The sequence below is a fragment of the Dipodomys merriami genome, unplaced genomic scaffold, assembly GCF_024711535.1.
Source record: "Dipodomys merriami isolate MVZ:Mamm:240054 unplaced genomic scaffold, mDipMer1.0.p SCAF_1, whole genome shotgun sequence".
NCBI classification, from domain to species: Eukaryota; Metazoa; Chordata; class Mammalia; order Rodentia; family Heteromyidae; genus Dipodomys; species Dipodomys merriami.
Window position 1 is genome coordinate 9,934,285 of NW_027202270.1, and position 26,335 is coordinate 9,960,619.

The following is a 26,335-nucleotide window of genomic DNA, read 5'->3' on the forward strand; positions in this document are numbered from 1 at the left end:
AATACATAGTCTAATACAATATGCAACTATATTTACAAAGACAGCACAGATCAACTCTTAACTTCTTCTCATAATCCACTAATTAGTTCATAGCTAGGGAGCTACTTTAGTCCAGCCATCAGGAGAATGAATGTGCATGCCTGAGAGTGGGGTTTTAAGCCTAGCTAAGGTCGTCCCCCATAGGAAAGAACAATCAGCAAATCTACTGGTTATGCAGTTATTTAGTAAATCCTCCAGGGTATTTGTTGAAATAAAGCCCTTTGTGCACCACAGACTTTGGGATGAGAATGTGGGGGTGAGCAGTGGGGATAGCAAGCTCTGGTAAGAATCTCGGAATCAAATGCTTAAAGAATCAGGGAAAAAAAAGCAGGTGGGCGACCCAGGGATGGAAGGAAGGAGTGGAGAGGGAGATAGGGAAAGCATCAGGGACACAGCCTCCATAAACAAAGACAGAGTGTTTCAAGGAGAAGGGAGGGACCCACACAATTTGGAACAGAGCAAAGAAGTTCAAGTCAGATAAAGACACAAAGTAGCCATTGGTAGTGTCTATTGAAGGTCATTGGTGAGGTTTTCAGGGATACTTTCGGAGAGAGGAAGAAGTGAAAAGATGAGTGGCTAAAGAATAGAAAGTATTTATCCAAGAAGCTTGCCAAGAAAGAAAAGACAGGAAGAAGATTGTAATCTTTTGGGCAAAGACCTAACAAATCTAGAGGACATCCAATGTTCTATGGTGAAATGCTCACAGGCTTACCGACTGAAAGAGAAAAGCCATCATCCAAAGGGAAGTTGGAGGGTAGAGCCAGGGACAGGACACTTGGACTAAGGTCCCAGGTGGTGACATCTTGGTGGAAGGTAAAATCAGCTTATGCTTATGTGGGAGAAAGAAGGTTGTTTATATCCAGATGGACATGTGTTAAGGTAGAGAGGAGGAAGTTGAGTAGCGGGCTTGAAGATTTGGAATAAAATGTAGTTCTGAGGGCTCATCTGTGATCAGAGACCAGAAGTTTATTGTGCACCCATCAATTTGCTAAAATGATGGAATTCCCTCCAGATTCTCAGCAGCCTACTGGATAAGCATTAAAAAAGTATTAGGCAAGAAAGAAACTCTTGGAGTTTACTGGATGGTATACCTTGGGTCCCCGGGGTCCTGGTGAGCCTTCAGGGCCTGGGAATCCTTTCTGTCCAGGAAAACCAGGGGGTCCAGGAAAGCCTTTCTCCCCCTGTCAAAACAAAATGAAACAAAAACTAAGAATCACCCTCAACAGCAACTATCTAACAACCAACACACAATCATTGCCTTTTCTTGTAGATGATTGTGTTGCCTGCTATTGTTTCCTTGGTTAAAGAAATAAGAATTAGTCCTGTGGAGTGAAAGCCACCAGCTGGAGTGTTTTGTCCACAGGCTTCAGAGTGCTGCCCTGGCTCTCATCCGAAATGATAGGGCTATGCAGGGCAGAGGAGAAGGGAGAGGAGGTCAAGAATGGAGGGGAAATCCAGTGAGTGCATCAAGGTGAGTGGAGTGTGTTTGTTGAGTGATGGAGAGGGCGGGGATAAGGCCCAAGAATGTGTTCTGAGAGTGAGTGAATTATTTCATAGCTTAAAAAGAAGAACACCTTGCAGACATCAGACTTTTGAAACTTTCTCAATTACAGAGGAATTAGTAACTCAATCTGTTATTTCTGTAGGAGATGCAGAGATATCAATGGTAATATACCAACAGTGTGAGATAAAAATACTTTTTAAAGGAAAGGAGGCAGAATTATAGGGAAGCCCCTGGCAAATGTGAATCAAAATACTTTAGGTTCAATGCTTTACAGTGTTCTAGTAATAAATAATCTTTGCATAGATATGAATCTGGGGATTGGCCATTAAGAGCAAAGCTGCTGGCTGATAGAGTTAATTTCGCTCCACAATTGCCAAATGAGAACCCCCCAAAAAGATCAAGTCAGATACTTTATTATCTGTATAGATGTTTTCATATACCCAATAAAAAGAGGAATAGAGGAACTGCTAGACACAGCACTACTCAGTAATTTCATACATGCTAAACAGCTTCTTTCAGGTAGCTGGGTGCATGATGAATCACAGAGAGCTTTTCCATCATGAATCTGAATACACAACATTCATAGCATCAGGGGGGAAAAACCCTAAATCAAATTGCATGCGAATTATAAAACATTTAAAAATAAATATAAAAGTGTACTTAGCATGTAACTTTTATGCATAAATTGCTTCATCTAAAGTGTTTAACAAATGTTTTCTTAAAAAGATTTTTAATGGCCAGCCTTCAGTACTGTAACACAATTAATTAGTGTCTCCAAGAAAATAGTTTTGTAAACAAAGAGACAACTTTAGTCCTGCTCCTGTCTTAATTATCACCAATTGCAAGTTAATGGAGCGAATTAATGAGATTTCACAGCATTCCTTTTTTTTTCTTAAAGTCTGCAATGGAGCTACTTGTACCTCCTGCTGCTAAATTTTGGGATTTTTTTCCCATTAGGGGGCGATCTTGAACCAGTTTGCGGCATTCTTGTGTTTATGTCAAAATGAGTAAATCAAATTGTTTCCATTGCTCCTCCTATGTTTAGCAATATTGTAAACAGTGTACACTATGAAGACTTCCTATAAACTTTCTTTTCCGTTCACTTGCTCCCGATTCTTTACAGACCTACAGAGTTATATATAATGTAACTGCCACTATTTATGCAAGGTATCTGAAACTTCCTAGAAGGTATTTTTTTTAAGGGGTCAATGTTTCTATATAATTACTTTAACACTAGATTAAATAACACATTGACTATCTTCCTGCTACTGCTGGGAAAGAATGTGAATTACTTGGTGATAGAGTGAAAAGAAGCAGTATCAAGGTTTTCTTAGTTTAGTTTTTGGTTTTTTGTTGTTGTCTTTGTTTTGTTTTTTACCTTCTCTCCTTTGGTCCCATCACAGAAGCACTGGCCTTTATCTTTGCAGACACAGCCCTAGGGAAGAAGGAAAGAGAAAATGTCTATTTTAACACTTAACACAGTTCTCTGTTAATGAGACACTATCTTTCATTAGGAACCACAGGGCACTGTGGTAATACCCATGGAAATTAGGTATAAAAATGAATGTCAGCAAAGGAGGAGGCTGCAATGCTTGGTAAGAAATGTACGCATTATCCTGCCCATGTAATTGTAACTCCTCTGTACAGTATGTTCACAAATAAAATTAAATTAAATTAAAAAAAAGAATGTCAGATGAGTGTATATCATTTTGATTGTAGTTAGTTTTATATCAGTTTTAACTTACTTGTGGAAAAGACAAAATAAGTTACTCCTTACTCCAGAATAATAAAGAGTTGAACCATACAAAACTGCTGGCTACTGTTGGAGGTAAATTATGGTCGTGTACAGGCAAATTTTAGGGTCAATGTACTGTTCTTATATATGTGTTTGTATACAGTACCATGTGCATGTTATATGCACCTTAGGTATACATGCTCTATACATATGCTGTATCTTTTACAAGTGATTCTAAGCCTTTTTTTCCTTGAAATAATGTTCAAACCTGAGAAAAGATCTACCTATTATTTTTCCTTCCTTTTTTTTTTTTGGTCGGTCTTGGGGCTTGAACTCAGGGCCTGGGCGCTGTCCCTTAGCTCTTCAGCTCAAGGCTAGTGCTCTACCACTTGAGCCACAGCGCCACTTCCAGTTTTCTGAGTGGTTTATTGGAGATAAGAGTCTCATGGACTTTCCTGCTGGCTTTGAACTGGGATCCTCAGATCTCAGCCTCCTGAGTAGCTAGGATTACAGGTATGAGCCACCAGCGCCCGGCTACCTATTATTTTTCTTTAATGAAAAAAAATCATTAACAGTAATTTGAAATATTCTCATAAAACCAATACAAATTCAGCAATGAGCCAGGGACATCTGAACCTAAGGGGTCACTTGGACACATCTAGAACCTTAGCCCTCATTACATACACACACCTCAACCCTAATGAAGTGCAATTGTGGGGGAAAAATATATGCCAGCAGGCGAATAAAGAGAAAAATGTGCACTGTCTTTACATATTAATCATGTTCTCTATTTTTTCTTTAAGTTAAAAGTAACTGGAAATTCATTTGCTATACTAAGAAAAATTGCTAGTGATAGTAGAGGCAGGATGATCCAAGGAGAGATGCTGGCTGGTGTGGTAGTTATATTGACATATTCTCTCTCTCTCCCCACGTCTCTCTCTCCCCCAATAAGAATATGTTCTTATCCAATTATAGACTGATTCCCCAAACCAAGAAACCAATATGTGGCACTTTTAGATTCCTCATTTTAAGTAAGACATCCAGCTTTACGTAAGGTCCTCGATGGTCAAAGGCAATGAAAGTCAGTTCCAGGTTTAACAAACCTTTGCTTTGACATCAGAGATTTCATCTCAGTCAGTGCTTTCTACCTGAAGTCATACGTGGGTCCTACCCGGTAGTGCACAAGGACACAGAGGGCATGAATGGTAGAATATGAGCTCATTGTCCTCTACCCCACCCCCGCCCCAAGCCCTCAGCCCTGCAGGGATGGGGCTTCCTTTCACCATGCCGGGGGTGAGGACTTAGCTCCCTAAATTTTTTGTCATCAAAATGACAGTTCTTAATTTTTTTTTAATTTAATTTTATTTTATTTGAGAACATACTGTACAGAGGGGCTACAATTACATGGGCAGGATAATGCATACATTTCTTACCAAGCATTGCAGCCTCCTCCTTTGTTTACCCTTCATCTCCCTTCCCAGCCTCCCCCTCCCCCCACCCAATTATACCCCCCTCCCCCCCCCCCCACACCGACATTGTAAAGTTGGTTTTGACATGACATTTTGTACTTCTCATTGTTGCAACAGGTCCACCTGAATCCTTAAACGACTTGTTTGTCCCCATCTCCTCCACATGTTATACTGACATCAAATATAGTGAAAGCAGGGGTTACACTGTGGGGGAGGGACATACAAACCAACAAAGAAATAATCTTATAAATGCGTTAGAAACACATGCATGAAAGAAACGAAAACATTAAAATACATATTTAAGGGTTCATTTTCCTAACATCACATTATCTGACCTTTTCCGCTTGACTCATACCTATACTAGATATTGCAAATAAGGGAAACCATGGGACCTATGCTTCTTTGGGCCTGGCTTACTTCACTTAATATAATTTTTTCCAAACCTTTCCATTTCCTAACAAATGGGGAAATGTCATTCTTTCTGATGGAGGCATAGAATTCCATTGTGTATATATACCACATTTTCTTGATCCATTCATCTACTGAGGGGCATCTGGGTTGGTTCCATATCTTAGCTATGGTAAATAATGCTGCAATAAACATAGTTGTGCTGGTAGCTTTAGTGTGGTCTTGTTTGTAAACATTTGGGTAAATGCCCAAAAGTGGGATTGCTGGATCATAGGGGAGATCTATGTGAAGTCTTTTGAGGAACCTCCATACTGCTTTCCAAAGTGGTTGAACAAGTTTACATTCCCACCAACAATGAAGTAAGGTTCCAGTTCTTAATTTTTTATCCATTATTGTCCCTCTGTTTGGGTCTCGAACTTATAGGAGCAGTATAACGAAGCTTGAGTTCCATTTGATTTGTTCACACCTAAAGATAGAATTCCTATTTGTGAGCCAGGTGCCGGTAGTGCACGTCTGTAATCCTAGCTACTCAGGAGGCTGAGATCTGAGGATCATGGTTCAAAGCCTGCCCAGGCAGGAAAGTCTGTGAGACTCTTATCTCCAATAACCACTCGAAAACCAGAAGTGGCGCTGTGGCTCAAGCAGTAGAACGCTCACCTTGAGCTGAAGAGCTCAGGGACAGCGCCCAAGCCCCCCACAACCGGAAAAAAAAAATCCTATTTGTTTGTTCAGTCGCAGCTGGTTGGATAGGTGAGCAAGTTGGCTAAATGAAGAATCAAAAACAAGCCACAGATGCACTGACAGCAGACATTTTATTTTAGTTTACATCTACATCTAATTTACATTTACTTGGAGGGCACATGAAATCTTCAGTGCTGTAGGACGGGATCTGAGTCCCTTCTTTGGGACTGGACTTGCAGTGTGCAGGAATTCCTGTCCTTCTTCCTAAGTTACACGCTGAATACATCCTTGAGTTTCCAGTTTGGGTTTCCTCAAAACAAGCTGAACATAATTTGTCCAGATACCCATCCCTATTGCTGGCTAGCTTTTAAAATGTTATCTTAGTCACATCCATGTGAATAATAGTCATTTCCCTCAACTCTCTCCTTCTCTACCCCAGTCTCCTGTAGATCAAATCCTGGACTTGATCATGCTAAGCACATGCTCTACCTCTACGCTGTGCTCACGGACCCTGCCTAGCCTTTGACTTGTATTTCTATTCATCCTTGCAACCTTGTTTTTGTAACTAAAATTTTATGCCCTCACATTTAATCCCATTGTTGGGTAGCATTGCACTGCGTCATTTCAGGGTGATCATAAGTGCTTCTAGCAGAACTGGGAGTGAGAATGACAAACTCTTGGGCACCATAGAACCCATTTGTGGGACAGCATGCCGGTGCTGGTGTGTGAAAGAGAGACCTGACATCTCTATTGTGAGCAGGTACAGTGAGCTCTGGTCCAGCTGGCAGCCAGAGAGTCATGGCGAGAGGTTGGCCATTCACTCTGTTTGCATTAACTCTCATGCATCACGTGTCTGTGGCTTGCTCTGGCAGCCTGGATCCGCCAGCAGGCCCTCAGCTGTCTGTGTGCCTGGGTTAGCAGATCTACCCCCAAAGTCACTTCAGTTTTAATTCTCAGCTAAATTGGCAAGGCGTGGCCTGCCTGCGCCTCTGCACAATTGGGCTGACGAGGACTTCAGAGTATGTGACAATTTTGCTGACGGGCAGATCCTCCACCTGATTGAATCAACTCAGAATTCCAGCCAGGGCAGCTATCTGGCAGCTGTTCAGCTGCTGATCCAGAAAGGAGCCCTGGTCGCCGAGTGCTGTGGAGAGCCCAGCCTGCAGTCCCCCCCTCCTCCCTCCTTGCCACCCCCCTCCCCTCACAAGGCATTCTGATAACTTTGGATGGGGGTGACGGGAACACAAGAGTTAAAGGAATAAATTATTTGCACCAGGGCATTTCCCTTAAATGAAAGTTGAAACATTACAGATGTTTCAATTATTCTAGTAGATGATTTGACTGAGAGATACAGGGTTATATTTTCATTCATGCTGTTTTGGTCCAGATTTTTTGTTTTTTTCAATCTACTTTGGAAACACCACCATTACTTCAATGGGATAAGACCCATTAGTTTCTACTCAAATGTGAAATCTCTTAAAAACCAGTGTGGCTGAAGGCTATTTTGAAGGAAAGCACAACTTGACAGGTTTTTTTTAAAAAAAAAACAATGTGTTAATGATTTTTTCCTTTTCCAACAATAAAGCACCTCTTGACTTCCTTATACTGACTGTTAATGCAATAAGCACTCAGTTGTCCTACAACGAAAGCTTTTTAATTAATTAATATAGCTTCTCTCCCCCTCGAAACTAGGAAGTGGCCCATGTTAAAGAGATGTTTTAGCACCTTTGAATTTTTACTAGGTCACATCAAGGGAATCATTCTTGTAACAGTAGCATTTAATTCTCAGGACCTCACTGAATGAAGAAAACATTCATTGTAGAGAATCTGAAAGGGTTTCAGTGCAGAGAAGTTCTAGATCATGTGCAGTGGGTTTGCCATACATATGGGCTGGCCTAGGAAGGACTGACTTCCAGTGGGTACTTTGAACAAGTGACAATTCTCCCAAGTTGCCTTGTAGATATGTAGATCTGTCTTGCAGAGTTTATGAGGAGGCTTAGAGACTCTGTCAAAGGTTGTCGGAGACGTAAGAGATGGACAGTTATTTCTGTTACACTCCAAATGAACTCATTGGGATTTAATACTATTAAGCAAATGCTCTCATACTCTGCCAGAAGCACTTACAATTCAACTTAATGAACAACAATCAACTTAATGAAACAGTACATAACATAGGTGATTAAAGATGAATGCATAAAATTTCCGTTGCAAAAACAAGGTTGGAAGGATGGATGATATAAAATTCAAGGCCTGGGCAGGACTTATGGGTGTAACTCAATGGTAATGCATTTGCTTAGCACTAGAATTAATAATACCCTCAGCACTATTAGAATTAATTGTACCTTGAAAAAGAGTGCACAGGGAATACTAGTTGATTATTATTTGTCCATAGGCACAGGCACTTGTCTGTTTAATAAATTTCAAATTAGAAACCCTAATGGTACCTCTTGTTTATAATGACAGGCGCTAAATGAAATACATAGACATGGGCCAGCACTGTCAAGGTGCTGATCAAGGCTTTTCTGGGCCTGTGGTACCCAGTGGTCATGCATGCAGCATCACCTGGGACATCATCTTCCACCACAGGGTAACATGGCCTAGAGGAGAATGGTGCCAGAGTCAAAAGCAATCTCTGTCTGGCAATTACATGTGTGGTTTTAAGTACTTCTAGCACCCCAGTTTTCATACAGGTGAAATAGGATGGTCATGATTCCATTACAATTGTTTAGCCCAGGCTGAGAAACCTTAACAGAGAACAAGGCCAGTGACACTAAGGTCTGGTACTAATTTATTAACTGGTTTCGCTCCTCATCAGCTCAGGAGATGAAAACGTACTACTTGCACTAGGAGGCAAAGAAGAACTAATTCACAATTTCTTAAATCTCCCTAGTTGTGGCTGACAGTGAGATGTAATCTTTCTAACTATTAAAATTAATAATATAAAAGATCTAGTTAAGTACATACATTCTTATAGTTTATTAAAAGGACCACTGAATATATATATATATAATCTATATATAATACACAGCATGCAATTTCATTGTTCATTTAGTAGTCCAGAAAACAATTTCTATGTCATTTTGGCTGTTTCCTCATTCTGTTCAGAACGAGTCTATCTACATATGCTCACGAGACAGGGCTATCTCTTGGGTTCTCCCCAATCTCCCCCCCCCCCCACCAATCTCCTCCCTCCCCACCAGCCCCACTCCAGTGAGTACTGAGCAAGTTGGCACCTTCACAGCTGGTTCACACCCTACTGAGCAAGTCTGTTGATTTTGCATTATGATGACTGACCCTGCCAGCCTCCCAGCCCAGCCAATCGCCCGAAGGGAATGTTTCTGCGTGTGAAAAGAAGAGCTGACCAAGTATGGGCCAAACCATGCCAGACAGCCCCAGCCATCTGCCCCAACCCCCAGCTGTGTCTGCCTTGAACAGTGAGCATGCGCTTTGGCAGCACGCCCTCCCGTCAAGAAGGAGCCACCCAGGAGCTGCCTGCTGCTGTCGTCCTCTCCCGTCCCACCCTCTCTCTCCTGTCTGGCTCCACAGCTCTGTCCCACACTTGAGTATCACAAATACCTCACTGCAAGTCAAGTCCCATCTATCAACTCCTCTTCAGAGAGACAGCACTAGTCTAGACAGCTAACTGACCCCCCTCACTTTTTTTTTTAATTTTGTGGATGGCAGCAAGCACAAGATTACTGGCCCTGACAAGGAGGGCTGGGGATGGAGGGAGTGTTCTCAGGGACTTCTGGGAGTAAACAATGTGGTCAAGGAGTTTTGCTTGACTCCTGTAAGCCAGGAGCAGTGTATATACCTACACTCTTTCTTCATTTTCCTTTAAAGATTTTCAAATGCAAAAGAACCAAGAGACTTTCAGCCACTCACTGGTGATAAGCAGAGTCTACAAGACCACTTATCCAAAATGTAGGGAGAAGGAACTGAGGATTTTATTCATTAAGAGTGCAACGATACTAGTATTGTTTTAGAGCACCGGCTATGCATAACACTGGGCACAGGGCTCTCTTGCTTGTGTATTATTTTATTTGCAACTTTTCCATCTGATGATGGGAAACTAGGATTTTAAGAGGCTAGGGGAGGTAAGCAACACAGCCTGGGATCTGAACCTGGATGATTTGACCCACAGCTCTCTTCTCAGTCATTATGCTGTGGTCTTCTTCCTCCTTGACCTCCCCTATTCCTCCTCTTCCTCTTAATTTTTTCTTCTTTCTTTTCTCTCTCCCCTCTCCTTTTCCTCTTTCTTCTCCCCTACCACTCCATCTCCTCCTTTGTCTTCTTTCTCTTCCTCTTCCACTTCCCTCTCTCCTCTTCTTCCTCTTCTTCCTCTTCCTCTTCCTCTTCTTCCTCCTCCTCCTCCTCCTCCTCTTCCTCCTCTTCCTCCTCCTCTCTCCTCCTCCTCCTCTCCTCTTCTTCTTCTTCTTCTTCTTCTTCTTCTTCTTCTTCTTCTTCTTCTTCTTCTTCTTCTTCTTCTTCTTCTTCTTCTTCTTCTTCTTCTTCTTCTTCTTCCTTCTTCCTCCTCCTCTTCTTCCTCTTCTTCTTCTTCTTCCTCCTCCTCTTCCTCCTCCTCCTCCTCCTCCTCCTCCTCCTCCTCCTCCTCCTCCTCCTCCTCCTCCTCCTCCTCCTCCTCCTCTTCTTCTTCTTCTTCTTCTTCTTCTTCTTCTTCTTCTTCTTCTTCTTCTTCTTCTTCTTCTTCCCCTCCTCCTCCTCCTCTCCTTCTTCTTCTTCCTCCTCCTCCTCCTCTTCTCCTTCTTCTTCTTCTTCTTCTTCTTCTTCTTCTTCTTCTTCTTCTTCTTCTTCTTCTTCTTCTTCTTCTTCTTCTTCCTCCTCCTCCTCCTCCTCCTCCTCCTCCTCCTCCTCCTCCTCCTCTTCCTCCTCCTCCTCCTCCTCCTCCTCTTCTTCTGCTTCTTCTTCTTCCCCCTCTCCTCCTCCTCCTTCCTTCTCCCCACCCCTCCATCTCCTCCTTTGTCTTCTTTCTCTTCCTCTTCCACTTCCCTTCTCCTAATCATCATCTTCTTCTTCTTCCTCCTGCTCCTCATCCTCCTCGTCATCGTTTTCGTCATCATCCTCCTCCTCCTCCTTCCTCCTCCTCCTCCTCCTCCTCTTCCACCTCCTCTTCCTCCTCCTCCTCCTCCTCCTCCTCCTCCTCCTCCTCCTCCTCCTCCTTCTTCTTCTTCTTCCCCCTCTCCTCCTCCTTCCTCCTCATCCTTCTCTTCCTCTTTCTCCTCCTGAAGTAGGGATGCTGAATATAACTGGTTATCCTGGCCACATGGTGAATGATACGGTATTGAGTTTAACTGGTGCCATCTTGTCATCCCAGATGATGGGCGTGCCTGAATTCCTAGAAGCAGGAGTTCATAATCTCTTAGCACTCCTCCTGCTCCTCTTCCTCCTCCTCCTCCTCTCTTCTTCCTTCTCTGTCACCTTCTCCTCCTCTTCCTCTTTTATTTTCTTCTCTTTGGTATTGATACTGGTGTTTGGTTTTACTGAGGGCCTCAAACTTGCTAAGCAAGCACTCCATTACTTGAGTCATACCCTTTGGATCTTGTGCTTTCTGTCCTAAACTGCCTGGGACCACAATCCTCCTACTCTGCTTCCTAAGTAACTGAGATTACAGGGTGCATCAACATGTCTGGTCCACACTTGCTGTGTGGCAAGTGAGTGAGCTACAAAGCCAAAGAGGAAATGTATCTTGCCCCCTCACCCTGTCAGGGTATGCCTGATGGTATATTGTTAAGTGCAATGATCAATGGAATATGGTAGTTATGGAAATTAGCTAGCTAATCCAGGTGTTGTGAAACTACAGCCACAGATGATATCTAGTTTTCTTCCAATTTCTGTGTGGCTGTGAGCTAAGAATTGTTTCTTTTTTAAATATATGATTGTAAACACATGCAATACATAAAAAAAAATCATACAAGTGTTAAATTTCAATGGCCATAAACCAAATTTGTGTTTTTTTTTTTTGTTGTTGTTTTTTGGGGGGGGTCTGGTCGTGGGGCCTGAACTCTGGGCCTGGCTGCTGTCCCTCAGCTCTTCAGCTCAAGGCTAGTGCTCTACCACTAGAGCCACAGCGCCACTTCCGGCTTTTTTCTTTTTGCTTATGTGGTGCTGAGGAATAGAACCCAGGGCCTCAGGCATGCAAGGCAAGCGCTCTACCACTGAGCCACCTTCCCAGCCCCCAAATTTGTGTTTTATCATGAATTTTTTGTGTCTATTTGTTTGCTCTTTTAGTACATAGGTATTTACATAATATCCTTAATTTTGCTTTGACTTGCAAGACCTAAAATATTTATGATTTGGTGTTTTATAGAACAGGCTTACTGATTCCTGGGGCAAATTATCTTGATTAAATATTCTTTGTGTAGCAGTATAAAACATAAGATGTTAAGATAGAAACTTAGAGAAGTATTAGCTTTAAACTGTAGTGAGAGATGGTCTTCCATCTAGGATTGGTAAGCTGGACATGCTCTCTATTTTTCTCCCTCTCCTCCTTTCCTTCCCTTTCCATTTGTGCTTTGGTTGGTCCAAAACTGAGCAACACAGGTAATGCAATTGAAGACTGGAAGAACATCGAAGGACCGAACATTTCTAGCATTTTGAATTCACAGAGAGGTGAAATTAAAACAAAACAAAACACCCAGTGTTGGTAGCTCACACCTGTAATCCTAGCTACTCCGAAGGCTGATGTCTGACTATCGTGGTTCAAATCCAGCCAGGGCAGGAAAATCTGTGAGACTCTTATCTCCAATTAATTGTGAAAAAGGAAAGAGTGGAGCTGTGGCTCAAGTGGCAGAGTGCTAGTCTTTAGTAAAAGGCTCAGGGACAATACCCAGGCCCTGAGGTCAAGCCCCAAGGCAAGCTCAATGAATGAATGAATTGAATGAATGAATAAATACAAAATAAAAGGAGATGAACGTGGGACTGTCATCTTTACATTTTTCTACATAAGGGCAATGGTTACTTCCAAATTCCAACCAAACAACCCGCTCTCCAATCTGCTTTCACTAGGCTGCAATTAACAGAAAATCTACTATCCGCTATGATCACATTCCATAAGAAAAAAATTTAATTCCACAAAATAAGCAAGTCAATGTTTACAGAATTAGGGCTTTACTGTGGAGCCTGAGCTGGCCTTGAGCTTGAGATCCTTCTGCCTCAGATTTCATGCAGGGGTTACATGTGCATGCCACTATACCAGGCAAAATTAGTTTTTGGCATATCAATGTCAATATCAATATACATCTGTATATGTTGTATATACATACATACATACATATACGCATACATCTCAATATATAGGTATATGTACATTTACAAATATGTATATATTTACATATATGTATTATCAATAATAAAAATATATGTGTATATATTCAATGTTATTTTTCTCATTTTCTTTGGCTTGGAAAAATCTCACTAGCCAGCACAGGTAAGATTGCCAGCTCTGACAACCAGCTACAACCACTTTCTCCCACCTCTTCTAGACCTTCTGGATGGGCACTATTTGCTCTACCACTGAAGAATTTTCTTGAGAGGTAGAAGAAAGCTAATCACACTGTGTGATACATGCTTGTGGTGAAATATGGATACTGGGTCTAAATAACCTATCTTGTGCTCACCACTATCTGAGCACCTCAGTAGAGGATGGGGAGTTTTCCCCCAAACTCTAGAGATGAGGAAGGCCATTCTCTGAATTGCAGGTGTGTCATGTTATTTAGCTTCAGAAAAGTCTTCCTGCAGGGAATTCTCACCCTCAGCCCCTAACTGCTCATCACCTGGTTTGCTTCCCTTACGTAAACCACTTTTTGTTAGGTGTAATTACTCACAGAGTTTGTGGTTTGGGCCTCACTAAGCTTTGTGATGGCTATGTTTGGGGATGCCAAGTTTTTGGGACACAAGTCAGCTTGCAGAAGCTGGCATTTTAATAAAGACTGCTGATTTGACCTCTTTAAGCGTGGCTTCTCTGTATCTCACTGATGGCATTCCCGTATAATATTGGATTAATTTAACAAAAATGGCCACAAATGTATCAAATACAATGTCTAGACTGGCAAATGAATATATATTGGGGTGCCAGGGACCCCCACAGATTACATAACTGGTTCATCTCTTTGTAGGAACAAGCCTTCCAGAAAGATTCTGAAAATTCTTGTGTGTGTGTGTGTGTGTGCGTGTGCGTGTGCGCGTGCACACATGTACATGTGCATGCATGCACCAGTCCTGGGGCTTGAACTCAGGGCCTATGCATTTTCACTGAGCTTTTGGTTTTGCTCAGAGTTAGTGCTTCACCACTTGAGTCACAGCTCCATTTCCAGGTTCTTTGGTGCTTAATTAGGGATAAGAATCTCAGAGACTTTGCTGCCTGAGCCATGATCTTTATGTATCACCTTCCTGAGTAGCTAGGATTACACGAAGTTGCCACCAGTGCTCAGATGAAACTCCTATTTAATAAAAGTTCAGTTGACACTTTGCCCTCAGCCACGTGGTAATGCAAGTGTGAAGTGACACTGTCAGATTAGACCATGGATCCCAAAGATCAGCCTTTTGGGTTTGCCTTCCCAGTGCACGCTGGACTGTGTGGTCTGCCCACAAGGGAACTGGGTCAAGAATTAGGTCTGTCTCCAGGGATCTGACAGTCTAGCGCAGAGCACACACAGCTGGACTAGGTTACAGCCAGAAGAGGGCCCTCAGGAAAACACCAAGAAAAGTCAAAGGGCAGATAGGCTGACGAGTGTGACAGAAATAGAAAACTGTAAAATGCCCAAGGAAGCTAGCAAGCAGGGATCCAAAGGTGAACACACTTTCCGAAGTCATAGACATGGATTTGTGCTGAAAATTAGGGCCTGTCTGTTAGGAAGATTGGAGACAAAGAGGAGAAGTTAATCACTTGGATTCTCACCCACCGAACTTCAATTCAACTGATGACGTTACAACTTCAAGGCTGTGGACTATAGAGCCTATGTTTTTGGGAAATAGAGAGGTAAATAAGTAAAACTGAAATAAATAGAAAGCATCTGCAAGGGGCTGGAATTGTTGTCTCTGGGGAATTTGGGCAGGCACATTCTCCAGAGAAGGATTTGACTTTGTTTTGAGCCATTAAAAGTATTTTATCGTTAGTTGTCTTTTCATTCTGGGTGAATATTTTACTTTGTTAAAAATTAACACTAAAAAGAAAGTCCAAGCCAGGTGCCCGTGGCTCATGACTGTAATTCTAGCTTCTCAGGAAGCTGAGATCTGAGAATCGCGGTTCAAAGCCAGCCCAGGCAGGAAAAGTCCATGAGACTCTTATCTCCAGTAAACCACTAGAAAACTGGAAGTGTCACTGTGCCTCAAGCGGTAGAGCACTCGCCTTGAGCTGAAGAGCACAGAGATAGTGGCCCAAGCCCAGAGTTCAAGCCCCACAACTGACAAAAAAAAAGTCCATCTTGAATCATTCATTTATTTTCCAAAAATAAAAATCAAAGATATAAAGCTCATCCAAAAAAAATTAAACAGTTCATCCCAAAAACAAACATAAAATCAAAAAGATTTTCTGTTGCTTTATATCTAAAGTCCTAACATTTATTGATTGCTTTCTCAACTTGGTAAGCACCCTAAGTTCACCTTAGGGGATATTTTTCTTCCATTAGGAAAACTACTAACTTGATTATGACTTCCTTGTGTAAAAAACTACAGTAAGGGTAAACATAGGAAAATTTTGAAAGGAAAATGATGGAGACATTTGATTAAGAAGTCCTGAAATGGACAATTTTCCTGAGACACAGGTAAATCCCAGGGGTCACCTGAAGTCACACTGTTAGTGGAAGATAATGTGTATAATGTGCAGGAGGTGCTGAGGAAGGTGTAGCAGACTTGTAATTCCAGTTACTTGGAAGACAGAGATAGGAGGATCCAATATCAGGGCTAGGTTAGCAAAAAGTCAGAGAGAACCTATCTCAAAAGTAAGCTGGGCATGATGGGTCACTCCTGTATTCTAGCTACATTAGAGGTATAGGATGGAAGATCATAATCCAAGGCTATCCTGGGCAAAACAGTCTAGGAAATAATGAAATAAAAATAATAAAAAATAATGAAAGCACTAGTGGTAGAGCAGTTGCCTAAGTCAGTCAAATATATAAATTTGTAATGATAATCTATTATATGTAAATATATATTACACAATATATTATATAATATACATATATAAATATATAATATAATATGTGTATGTATATTAATTAATCAATCATAGACTGTTAAGATCACAAGAGGCTTTGGCTTTTCTCTGTTTCATTCTCAGTCCAGGGCTGATCTGAGCCAATGTGGAGCCTGGAACTTCTCATTTTTTTCCTGAGTGGACTGCATTTTAGGGAGAGATTGTGAACAATTTTGAGAATCAAACAGGCTACACGTTAATCATTTCTGCCCATAAACCTGCTGACCCTACGTCAAGGGTGAATAACTTTGTGGCTGACTGAACCAGGGCTCCGGTTTAACTTTTGGCTGAAGTTGGTATTGCGCAAACTCTCTTCTTCCTTCAACGTGGAAGGCAGAAGATTCCAACTAAGTAACATTTCCGTGGGGGTGATTTGCTTCTTGAACTGGTTGGTATAGATGTGTGGGATGGTGTTTGAGACACTGTTTTAAGCAACCCAGGTCTTTGTAGCTGTTATGAAAATTCTGATTTTGAAAACTGTTTAGTCCCAGGGATCTTAGGATAGTTAGTGCTCCCCAACTTGTTTAGGATATGTAAATCATCTGGAGCCCCTAGGTACTTTTTCTGGGCCTCATTTTGAGGGACAGAGAGCAGCTCTGAGGAGAGGCAAGCAGCCAGGAGGCTCAGAGCTCTCAGAACACCTTTTGCCCAACTTACCTACGGTAATAGTATTCCTAATTTCTCCAGCTTAAGGGCATGGGTCCCCATGGAAGGGCTGTGCTGTGCCCGCCCGCTGCCCCCTGCCCCCTCCACACATTCCTGTGCTTTTCCACTTGGCCTGCTGACTGCACAGCCTGGTTCCGTGGCTCATTTCTCTGCATGGCTGAGTTTGCTAGCTCGGGAGCAGGTCCACAGATCCACATCCCTCCATCCTGAAGGCCTCCTCTGTTCTGTACTTGACTGTGCTATAACATCTAATTGCTAGGTAATTATTTGTTTACCTGCTTCTCTCTGCCATCTCACTCAGCCTCTGGAAGGGAGCTGATCTTACTCCTGGTGGTTCTGGTCCAGGGAGAGTGGGAGTCAGGTGGGACTGGCTTTCCAGGGGAAGACTGTTTTCTTGGCTGCCCATGCCTTAGTTTGATGATGATAGGAGGCTTTCTGAAGGTAGCCTGGGTGTTGGAGATGCATCAAAGCCAGGCGTGTATAACCTGTGCTGTATGCGCGTGGAGACGAACTGAGGAGAACCGAAGCAGTTGCCATATAGAAGATGGAGCCTTGAAGAAGAGCCGGCTCACACCAGATGCTGGGACCCCCAGTGCCGTAGAGGCTGACGAAAGTCATTCTCTGCGTTCAGTGACATCACAGGACACTCTCGCCCTCAAAGCCACTTCCAACAGAAAACGTATGAACAAATCCCAGTCACCTGTTAAGGTGATTTTTGGAGTAAAGAGCTAACTGAAACAAGAGACGGAGGGAGAGGGGGAACAAGGGAGGGAGAGAGGATGGAGGGGAGAAAAGGAGAGGAGGAGAGAGGAATGGAGAGGGGGAAAGGAGGGAGAGAGAAAGAGGGAGGGAGGGAAAGAGAGGGAAGGAGGGAAGCAGAGAGGAAGAGAGAGTGAAAGAGAGAGAGGGAGAGGGAGGGGAGGGGAGGGAAGGGTCACAGTGAGATTTCAGCAGTTTGTTTTGTCCAATGAGGAAAGCAAGCAGGAAAGGGGACCAGGCACTCAAAGCATGGCAGGCCTCCTCATGAACCATGGAAGGTCAGTAAGGAGGAAGACAGCTCAGGGGCAAGGGATGGCTGAAGCACTGCAGGACTGTCCAATTAGGGATCCTCAAGAGACCAAGATGGAAAGAAGGCAGCGTGCTCAGAGCAAGACTGGGGTAGGCAAGGTCAAGATCATGGTCAAGGATGATGTTATCCATGGAAACAGAGACTGAGGTGGAAGAACAAATATGGTTATTGCAATGGTTCACATCATAATATGTGTGGTGTTGGAATTCTTTTTCTGTGCACATGTGTTAGCACTGGGGCTCGGTCTCAGGGCCTGGCTACTACTACTGGAGCTGGAGCTCCACTTCCAGCTTTTTGCTGCTTAACTGCATATAAGAATCTTGCGGATTTGTTTGCCTGAATTGTCTTTGTACTCCACTGCGTTCCTCAGATCTCAGCTTCCTGAGTAGCTAGGATTACAGATAACTGCCTCATTCTGAAGTTTAACCAATAATTCAGGCAGGCAAGTTAGTTGTTGTTTTTTTTTTAATGCATTTTACTTCACTAGCTTGCTTTTTAAATGGTGACAATGACAATGATGTAGCTGCTGTGGCTGAAGGAATGGTAGACCATTGGCCAATCCACACACATGAAAAATAAAATGCATGCTTTTGGCTTAGTGGATGCTAATTTCTCCTTTCATCCTCACATTCTTGGGCAAGTAAAGAACCCCAAAGTATCCAATACAAGTTTCAGACATTCAAGAATGAGCCAGTCTGAAAACAAATATGTTCAGGTATATTTTTCACTTTTGTGGAGTTGGTAAATAAACACTGCCCTCGGTGGTTCTTAGGAAAGTTGTGATAAGAAAGTCCTTAAACCAGGTACCTAGACTACAGAGCCTGAAGAGTATACAAGAAGGTGCTCTCCAAATATGGGTAAGGAATAAACGCGCTAAGGTCCAGCTGACATATTTCAAAGGGCTGAGTAGCAATCCTTAAGTTCTCCACACACAAGCCTTTGAAATGCTTGCCACATTACATAGACAGTGGCTCTGATGTATAACGAACAGGTATTTGAAGAATGGAAACAGCTGGATGGCCAGCGTTAGTCCCAGTACTGCCAAACACTTCTATAGGCTCTAACCTAAGGATTCAAACAAGAAGACAAACTCTGACCCTGTTCCTTAGTTGTTTGTATTTTAATGGAAGGTTGTAAGGCTGAACTGTCTTAGCACAGCAATGTAACAGTCTTTAAAATATAAGGGAAATAATATCTGTCTAAATCAGAAATGAGAAGGGCTGGGGTGTGGCTCAAGTCTCAGAGTGATTGCTTAGCAAGTGACAGACCCTGGGTTCAATCCTCAGCACTAAATCAAAAATAAACAACAACAACAAGAAACAAAACAGGCAAAGTAGTTAGTTTTTCTGGGTGCTGGTGGCTCATGCCTGAAATCCTTGCTACTTGGGATGTTGAGGTCTGAGGATCATGCTTCCAAATCAGCCCCCGCAGGAATGACTGTGAGACTCTTTATCTCTAATTAACCAGCAAAAAGCAAGAAGTGGGTCTGTGGCCGAGTATTAGCCTTGAGCAGAAAAGCTCAGAAACTGCATCCAGGTCCTGAGCTCAAGCCCCACAACTGGCACATAAAAGAAATGAAACAAAGGACAGAACTCACCCCTGAGATTCTTCCTCTAAGGGAGCACTGGAAGTATGAGTGGATTATCTGATGTGTTCAGGGGAGCAAGGAAGTTCCAGGAACAACTCAACAGAACCTTTAGATCTGCACCAGCAGAATGGGATAAATGCATGTTAATTTTCCTGTATCCCAGGGGTATCTGTGAGAAGGTCCACATGCACAGACTGTGTTCACCAGATTACTCACATGGATTTCCACAACTGACAAAAATAAAAACAACAAAAATAACCCATAGTTAACAAAGACCATCAGCTTTTCCAGCAGAACGATTTGTGGCAGTTACCTCTTGGCTCACAAATCTCAAGACTTTATCTGATTTTCCAGAAAATGTTTTCCTAGCAGAGACCAGAAAGAACTGGGACTGGGCAGAGAGCAGAGCAAAGACTCGTGGTGGTGTTTTGATTTTGTTGTTGCTGTTTGCTTTTTGTTTTTCCCAGATTGTGTGACCTCGGACTGGGTAAGCGCCCTCTCTGCCACCCTCCTACCCATGAGCGCTTTTAATGTCATCCTAGTTTTAAGCTCCTTCTGTTTCACCCTACACGTCTGCTATTTAAGCAATCCTATGATTTTGAACGCAGCTAAAGAACAGCGCCGTGACCTTGCTGGACTTTGGAGAAAGTCAACTTGGGTCCGGATGAAAGGAAGTAATTACGGTGTTTACATGCTGTGAAACATCAGATTGAAAAGTGAGACCAAAATCTAGTCTGCTTTTGGATGATCAAGGCCATTGTGGTGGAGACAGAGAGCTCAGAGTTTTCATTTCCACACGCTCACAGTCGGCACTCCAACGGTCACAGCTGGGGTTACATCTTCACTTGGAAACTTCTTGGGTACTCTCATTACATCCTGAGTCGTTCACCTGTGATGGCCCCAGAGTGAGGCTGAGAATGTTCTTTGAGTGCAAAGGCAGGAGTATAGGCTCAGAGGATGGCCAAGAGCCACAGAAAGTGGGAACACCACTCTAAAACGTGTGGCAGTATCATGAGGCCACAGTTGCTCCGGTGAGCCTGAATGAAAACGCTGGAGACAGCAAGCCCGTCTAGACTCAAGGCTTCAAACGCCAAGCTTTGGGAATGAGGGCCCTGTGTGTGGGGACAGAGATGAACTAGACTGAAGGAACAGTGCAGAGAACAGACCTGTGCTGCACAGTGGACCTCGTGGACGGCAGAGACCGCACTGCAGGGCCTTGTGGACATAATAGGTTGTCTAGGAAGTGGCACTGGGTCCTTTTGTCACCCACACAGAAAGCAAAGTCATTTCCCCCCTCACCCCTGACAGAAGACCCCCAGCCATAGGCTTAAGGCAAGCATTTACATTTTGAAAAGACAATTAAAGAGACGTCTTCATGTCCCTGAACTATGGAAAGATACCTTAAACAAGAAACAACAACATAAGCTAGAAAGAAAAAAATTGGTACATGTGACTTCATTGAACTAAAATATTTGATTCTCAAACGATAAAGTAAATGAAGAGATCGTTCAAAAACTGCAATGTGACATTCACCCATGATAGATCCACAGATTCGAATCCTAGGAATTGATAGGAGAAAGACAAGTGAACAATAGAGAAAAGATTTTCCTAGTTATCTCATAGAAAAGGGAACACGAATAGCCCACAGGCAAAGGAAAACACATCCACTGGAATAAGAAAAATGGCATGCGTAATCCAAACTCAGGTGTGACCCCACACACCCATCTGGCCAAAATTTAAAATGGTAGCAGACTGGGCTGGGAAGGTGGCTCAGTGGTAGAGTGCTTGCCTTGCATGTATGAGGCCCTCGGCCTTCTACATAAGCAGAAAAAAACTGGAAGTAGTGCTGTGGCTCAAGTGGTAGAGCGCTAGGCTTGAGCTGAAGAGCTGAGGGACAGCACCCAGGCTCAGAATTCAGGCCCCACAACCAACAAAATAAGTAAATAAAGTGAATAATGGCAGACTGGCAAAACTGAAGTCTGGTAGGCACCAGGTTGGTGAAGATGAGGAGAAATTGGAATCTTGCATCTGGTAAGTGAGAAGACTAAAAAGGGTTCATTAACATTAGCATTTCCTAATAAAGGTAATGGTGCACATTGCTCCCACCATAGTAACTACACCATGGAAAACCCTCACACATGCACACCAGGATGGATATAAAAAAATCTTCCAAGCAGTATCATTTGTAACAGTAAAAATGAAAACTCTCATACACATTCCAAGGACAGAATGGAAGAATGAATCCTGTTGTAGGTATAGTCTAATATTATATAGCAGTTAAAATTAACCAACTACTGCTCTACATGAACAACTGAAACAGATGGGACAAAGAAGGTCATGCCAAGTGTGTACGCTGTGACTGTTGATATAGAATTCCAAGACTGGCCACACTAATACATGTTTATACATTATAATATATATTAATATATATTTATATATTAGTTTATATAGCTAGTTTATAGCTGTATACATAGCTATAAAGAAAAGATGAGATTAATTAATACAAGTTGGAATTGCATCTGGGGGTTGAGAGGCTGAGAGGTGGGAAGGAAGTTTGGCAGGTCAGAATTTCCTATGCACAGGTTATGGGTATGTGTGAGCACACAGGTGGGTGTATATTGTGTGTTCCTTACAAAGTGTGTATGTAGCATTCTCATTGGGGACAGCTTTTCCATGCCTGCCATAGAAACTTCTTTTTTTTTTTTTTGTCGGTCGTGGGGCTTGAACTCTGGGCCTGGGCGCTGTCCCTCAGCTCTTCAGCTCAAGGCAAGCGCTCTACCACTTGAGCTACAGTGCCACTTCCGGTTTTCTGATGGTTTATTGGAGATAGGAGTCTCACGGTCTCTCCTGCCTGGGCTGGCTTTGAACTGTGATCCTCAGATCTCAGCCTCCTGAGTAGCTAGGATTACAGGCGTGAGCCACCAGCGCCCGGCTGCCATAGAAACTTCTGTGACTGTGCATCAACTTGGTTTTGGCTTACCAGTGCTCTCAAAACACGTGGAATCATGGATAATACTTACCAAGCCCCCTCCCCTTTGTCCCACCCCCACTCCAGAGCTCTGGTGTTATATTCAGTATATTACTTATACCGACTCATTTAATCCTTCCACAAACCTTTTGCATATGTATTCCCAGTTTACAGATTTATAGACAAGCCGATGATGCCAAAAAGACGAAAGACCTCATCTGACATATTCCTCACTCATCCTCATGCTGCCCAGCATTTGAGGGCTAGTGAATGTACATCTCTGTAGCTAGCACTGCAAGTTAGGAAGGGCATCATGTGATTCTCCAAATCAGCAACAGAGATGGCAGGATTCCACGCAAAGAGACCTATAGGGGAAGGAGGCTCCAGGGTGGGGCCTCATCCTTGGTACCAGAAGGGACCAGATAGCCATTTGGAAAATCAGACAACTGATATCTGAAGCCCAGCATCCTGACCTAGTTGGGTACAGCCTAGACCACAGACCCTGGCAGAGATCCTCCAGGATTAGCCTGTCATAACGTTCTCAGGACCCCAGCAATTAGTGGGATTTGGTGCTGTGCTGGTCACACAGGATACACATGATTTTTCTCAAGGTATGTTTTGTGTTACTCACAAATAGCTGGCTGCCTTAATAAATGAGCTTTGCTAAGTTGGTTCTGAATGCCCTCAATGTGTGTCCTTCCTTCCTTCCTTCCTTCCTTCCTTCCTTCCTTCCTCCTTTTCTCCTTTATCAGTGCTGTTTTAAAGAAAATTCATGAAAAACTATAAAAACATCTTCCATTTAATTTTAGGAGGTACAGTGACTCAAGCCTGCACCTCTGGCTGCTGCAAGAGACAAGGGAGACATAGGGAAGTGAAGAAGTGGAGCCAAACAGTCATAAGTATATTTCATTTTACTTTATGCCAGAACATCGGTGCTGATGTGTGCTTGATGTGGATTTTACAACTTGGTGACTAGGCTTCCCGCTGCATGGGTTTTTGTCTTTTGTTGTTAGTTGTTTTCCAAGAACTTTTCTTCTAAGGAATCAAGCAATTCTCCCAGTGTAGAAACTGGAATGAAAGGTGAGAGAGGGCAGAGGTGGAAGGGCAGGGTGCAGGAGTTGAGGTGCAGGTGGCAAACCGCTCGGTGGCTCCTGGGGCTCTGCCTGGTAAATAGAGTGAGGGCCCCCCTCCACAGGCACGCTGGTCCTCCTCCTGAGATGAGTCTTCCTCTTGGGGTACACCTCAAGTCTCCCATTTCCAGGTAATTCCTTGGGCCCTACTAGCTCCAGAGGTGATCACACTGTCTGACAACTTAGTGCAGGCCTTCAGAGCAGTATGAATTGGGTTCTAACTCCTGTTCTACTCCTTCTAGTGGAGCAAACTAACAACCCCTTTTGCTTTAATTTCTTAATCTGAATAGAATGATGACAAGGGGGCTGGGAAGGTGGCTCAGTGGTGGAGCACTTGCTTTGCATGCCTGAGGCCCTGGGTTCAATTCCTTAGCACCACATAAGCAAAAAGAAAAAAGCCGGAAGTGGCGCTGTGGCTCAAGTGGTAGAGTGCTTGCCTTGAGCTGAAGAGCTGAGGGACAGTGCCCAGGCCCAGAGTTCAGGCCCCACAACTGGACCCCCCCCAAAAAAAGAATAATGACAAACAATACTTCTTTATGGGCTAACCTTCCTTCCTTCCTTCCTTCCTTCCTTCCTTCCTTCCTTCCTTCCTTCCTTCCTTCCTTCCTTCCTTCCTTCTTCCTTCCTTCCTTCCTTTTTCTTTTCTTTTTTTTGAACCCAGGGCCTCACAGCTGTCCCTGAGCTGTTTTTGCTCAAAGCTACTGATATACCACTTGCACTACAGCTAAATTTGTGTGTGTGTGTGTGTGTGTGTGTGTGTGTGTGTTAGTTTATTGGAGATAAGACTTTCCTGCCCAGGCTGGCTTTGAACTGTGATTCTCAGATCTCAGCCTCCCAAATAGCTAGGATTACAGGTAGGAACCAGGAATGTCTGGCTGGGGCCAGTCTCATCGATCAGATAAAGTATAAAATTGCAAACTAGTGTCTAGAAGTCAGTGGTTGCCATTACCCTGTTGTGTTAGTCTGCTGTCCATTACTGTAACAAAATGCCTGAGACAAGCAACTTTTAAGAAAAGGAAAGGTTTATTTTGACTAATGCTTTTGTAAGTATTAGGCATCCAAAGTGATCCATCAGCCTTGTTCCTCTGAGACCCGAGGCACGGCCGTGGTGAGGCCGTGGTGAGCCTGCAAAGCAAGCTGCTCACCTCAAGGCGGCCAGCGCAAAGTTGGATGAAGAGAGGGTCCAGGAGCTGAGAGAGAAAAACTGATTTCCCCCCTGTAGTTTTTGACTTAAAAACAAACAAACAAACAACAACAGAAGCTTTAGGCCGCAAACCTGAGTGCCCCAAAGAGACAACCAGTAATGGTAGAAGTTGGGCCTTCAGGAGACACATAAAGTAGGAAATGCTAACATTGATCAGGAACGGCACCAGAATGCGGAAAATGATGTGGGAGGAGCCACAAGGAAAACAGAGGAAAGAAGATTGCACAGCCCTGTGAGCACAGAGCACAGGTGGGCTGGGCACCACAGGCAAAGCTACAACAGGTGACACCTTTCACTGGGACAATGCATTCGAAACAAGTTCAGGTGAGCCTCTATTTGTGAGTATGCACCTGTGATTCTCCGTGTGTGTGTGTGTGTGTGTGTGTGTGTGTGTGTGTGTGTGTGTGTGTGTGTGTGTGTGTGTGTGTGTGTGTGTGTGTGTGTGTGTGTGTGTGTGTCTGCTTTCAGTCAAATTGGCAAATGGAGCCTGGTAACTGTCAAGTCACTTGAAGTCTTTTGTTCTTTTGGTCAGTTATGGGGCTTGAACTCAGGGCCTGGGCGCTGTCCCCTTCTTCAGCTCAAGGCTACTAGCACTCTACCACTTGAACCACAGTACCACTTCCAGTTTTCTGGTGGTTTGTTGGAGATAAGAGTCTCACGGACTTTCCTGCCTGGGCTGGCTTTGAACCGTGATCCTCAGATCTCAGCCTCCTGAGTAGCTAGGATTACAGGTGTGAGCCACTGGCACCTGGCACTTGAAATCTTTTTTACCCTGACATTGTTCATATTAATGGTTAAGCACCTGCAGTTCAAGAGTAGTATTGTTTCTATTCAGTACTTTAGTTAGTAACACATTATTCCACAGTGTGTAGAGAATATGTCAAAACCAGTAATGGCCAACTAGACAGATGCACTTGGGTGATGTTTTGTCCAAAAGAAGTCTGACGATCCATCATCATTCCACCATAACTGCAATGGGTTAAACACGAACCATCAGAAGGTCTGTGTCTCACAGATGGATTCAAACCTCTCCTTCTATGCAGAATCCCTTCTGCTTTACAGTTAAAAAGGATTCGGTAGTTGCTATGTGGTGTCTGTAGGAAGTTGTTACTTAGGATTTTGAATGAACAATGTGTCTAAATACGTGACCTTACACCTAGAGTTCACAGTTGATTGAAATCAAGGTCAACTGGAAATGGATACCTCTTCCTTTCTCCTTTCTGTATTTCCAGACTTAAATAAAATCCAGTCAACACGAGGAAAAGTACAATGGATCTCATGGATTTTCCTTTCAACCCAAAAATGAGTTGGATTTTTGGGGGGGTGGGGTTTTGGAGGGATTTTTCTCTTTTGATCTCACTGAACTATGTCAACTCAGCTTGAACCTGCTATGAAATGTTACCATCAGAGGAAGCGCTTGTGTTCTTATTCCTCAGTGGAAAAGTTCTCTGTCCTAAAACTATCCATGAGCTTTTGAATATGAACATTCTTTTTTTTTCTTCTCACAGAAAATATTCCCTGCTCTTTTCACAAATGCTAAGTAAATATTGCTCAACTTTTTCTCTCTTGGTTCTTTCTACTTGGGGTTGAATAAGCTTTCCCCCCTATATTGTATTGTCCTTCATCTCACATGTCCTGACTGGACACACACACACACACAC

The 26,335-nt window shown here is 43.1% G+C and overlaps 1 protein-coding gene across 3 annotated transcripts in view; it reads right to left on the reverse strand.

Annotated features, from left to right (window-relative positions):
• Positions 1 to 26,335, reverse strand: part of Col4a3 (collagen type IV alpha 3 chain) — a 144,272-nt gene that overhangs the window by 80,453 nt on the left and 37,484 nt on the right. For all 3 annotated transcript variants that reach the window (XM_070015684.1, XM_070015699.1, XM_070015693.1), the window contains 2 exons: positions 2,922 to 2,978; positions 1,131 to 1,220 (listed from right to left, as the gene is read on the reverse strand). In XM_070015684.1, the coding sequence (XP_069871785.1) occupies positions 1,131 to 1,220; positions 2,922 to 2,978 (147 nt within the window). The remainder of the gene's footprint in view (positions 1 to 1,130; positions 1,221 to 2,921; positions 2,979 to 26,335) is intronic.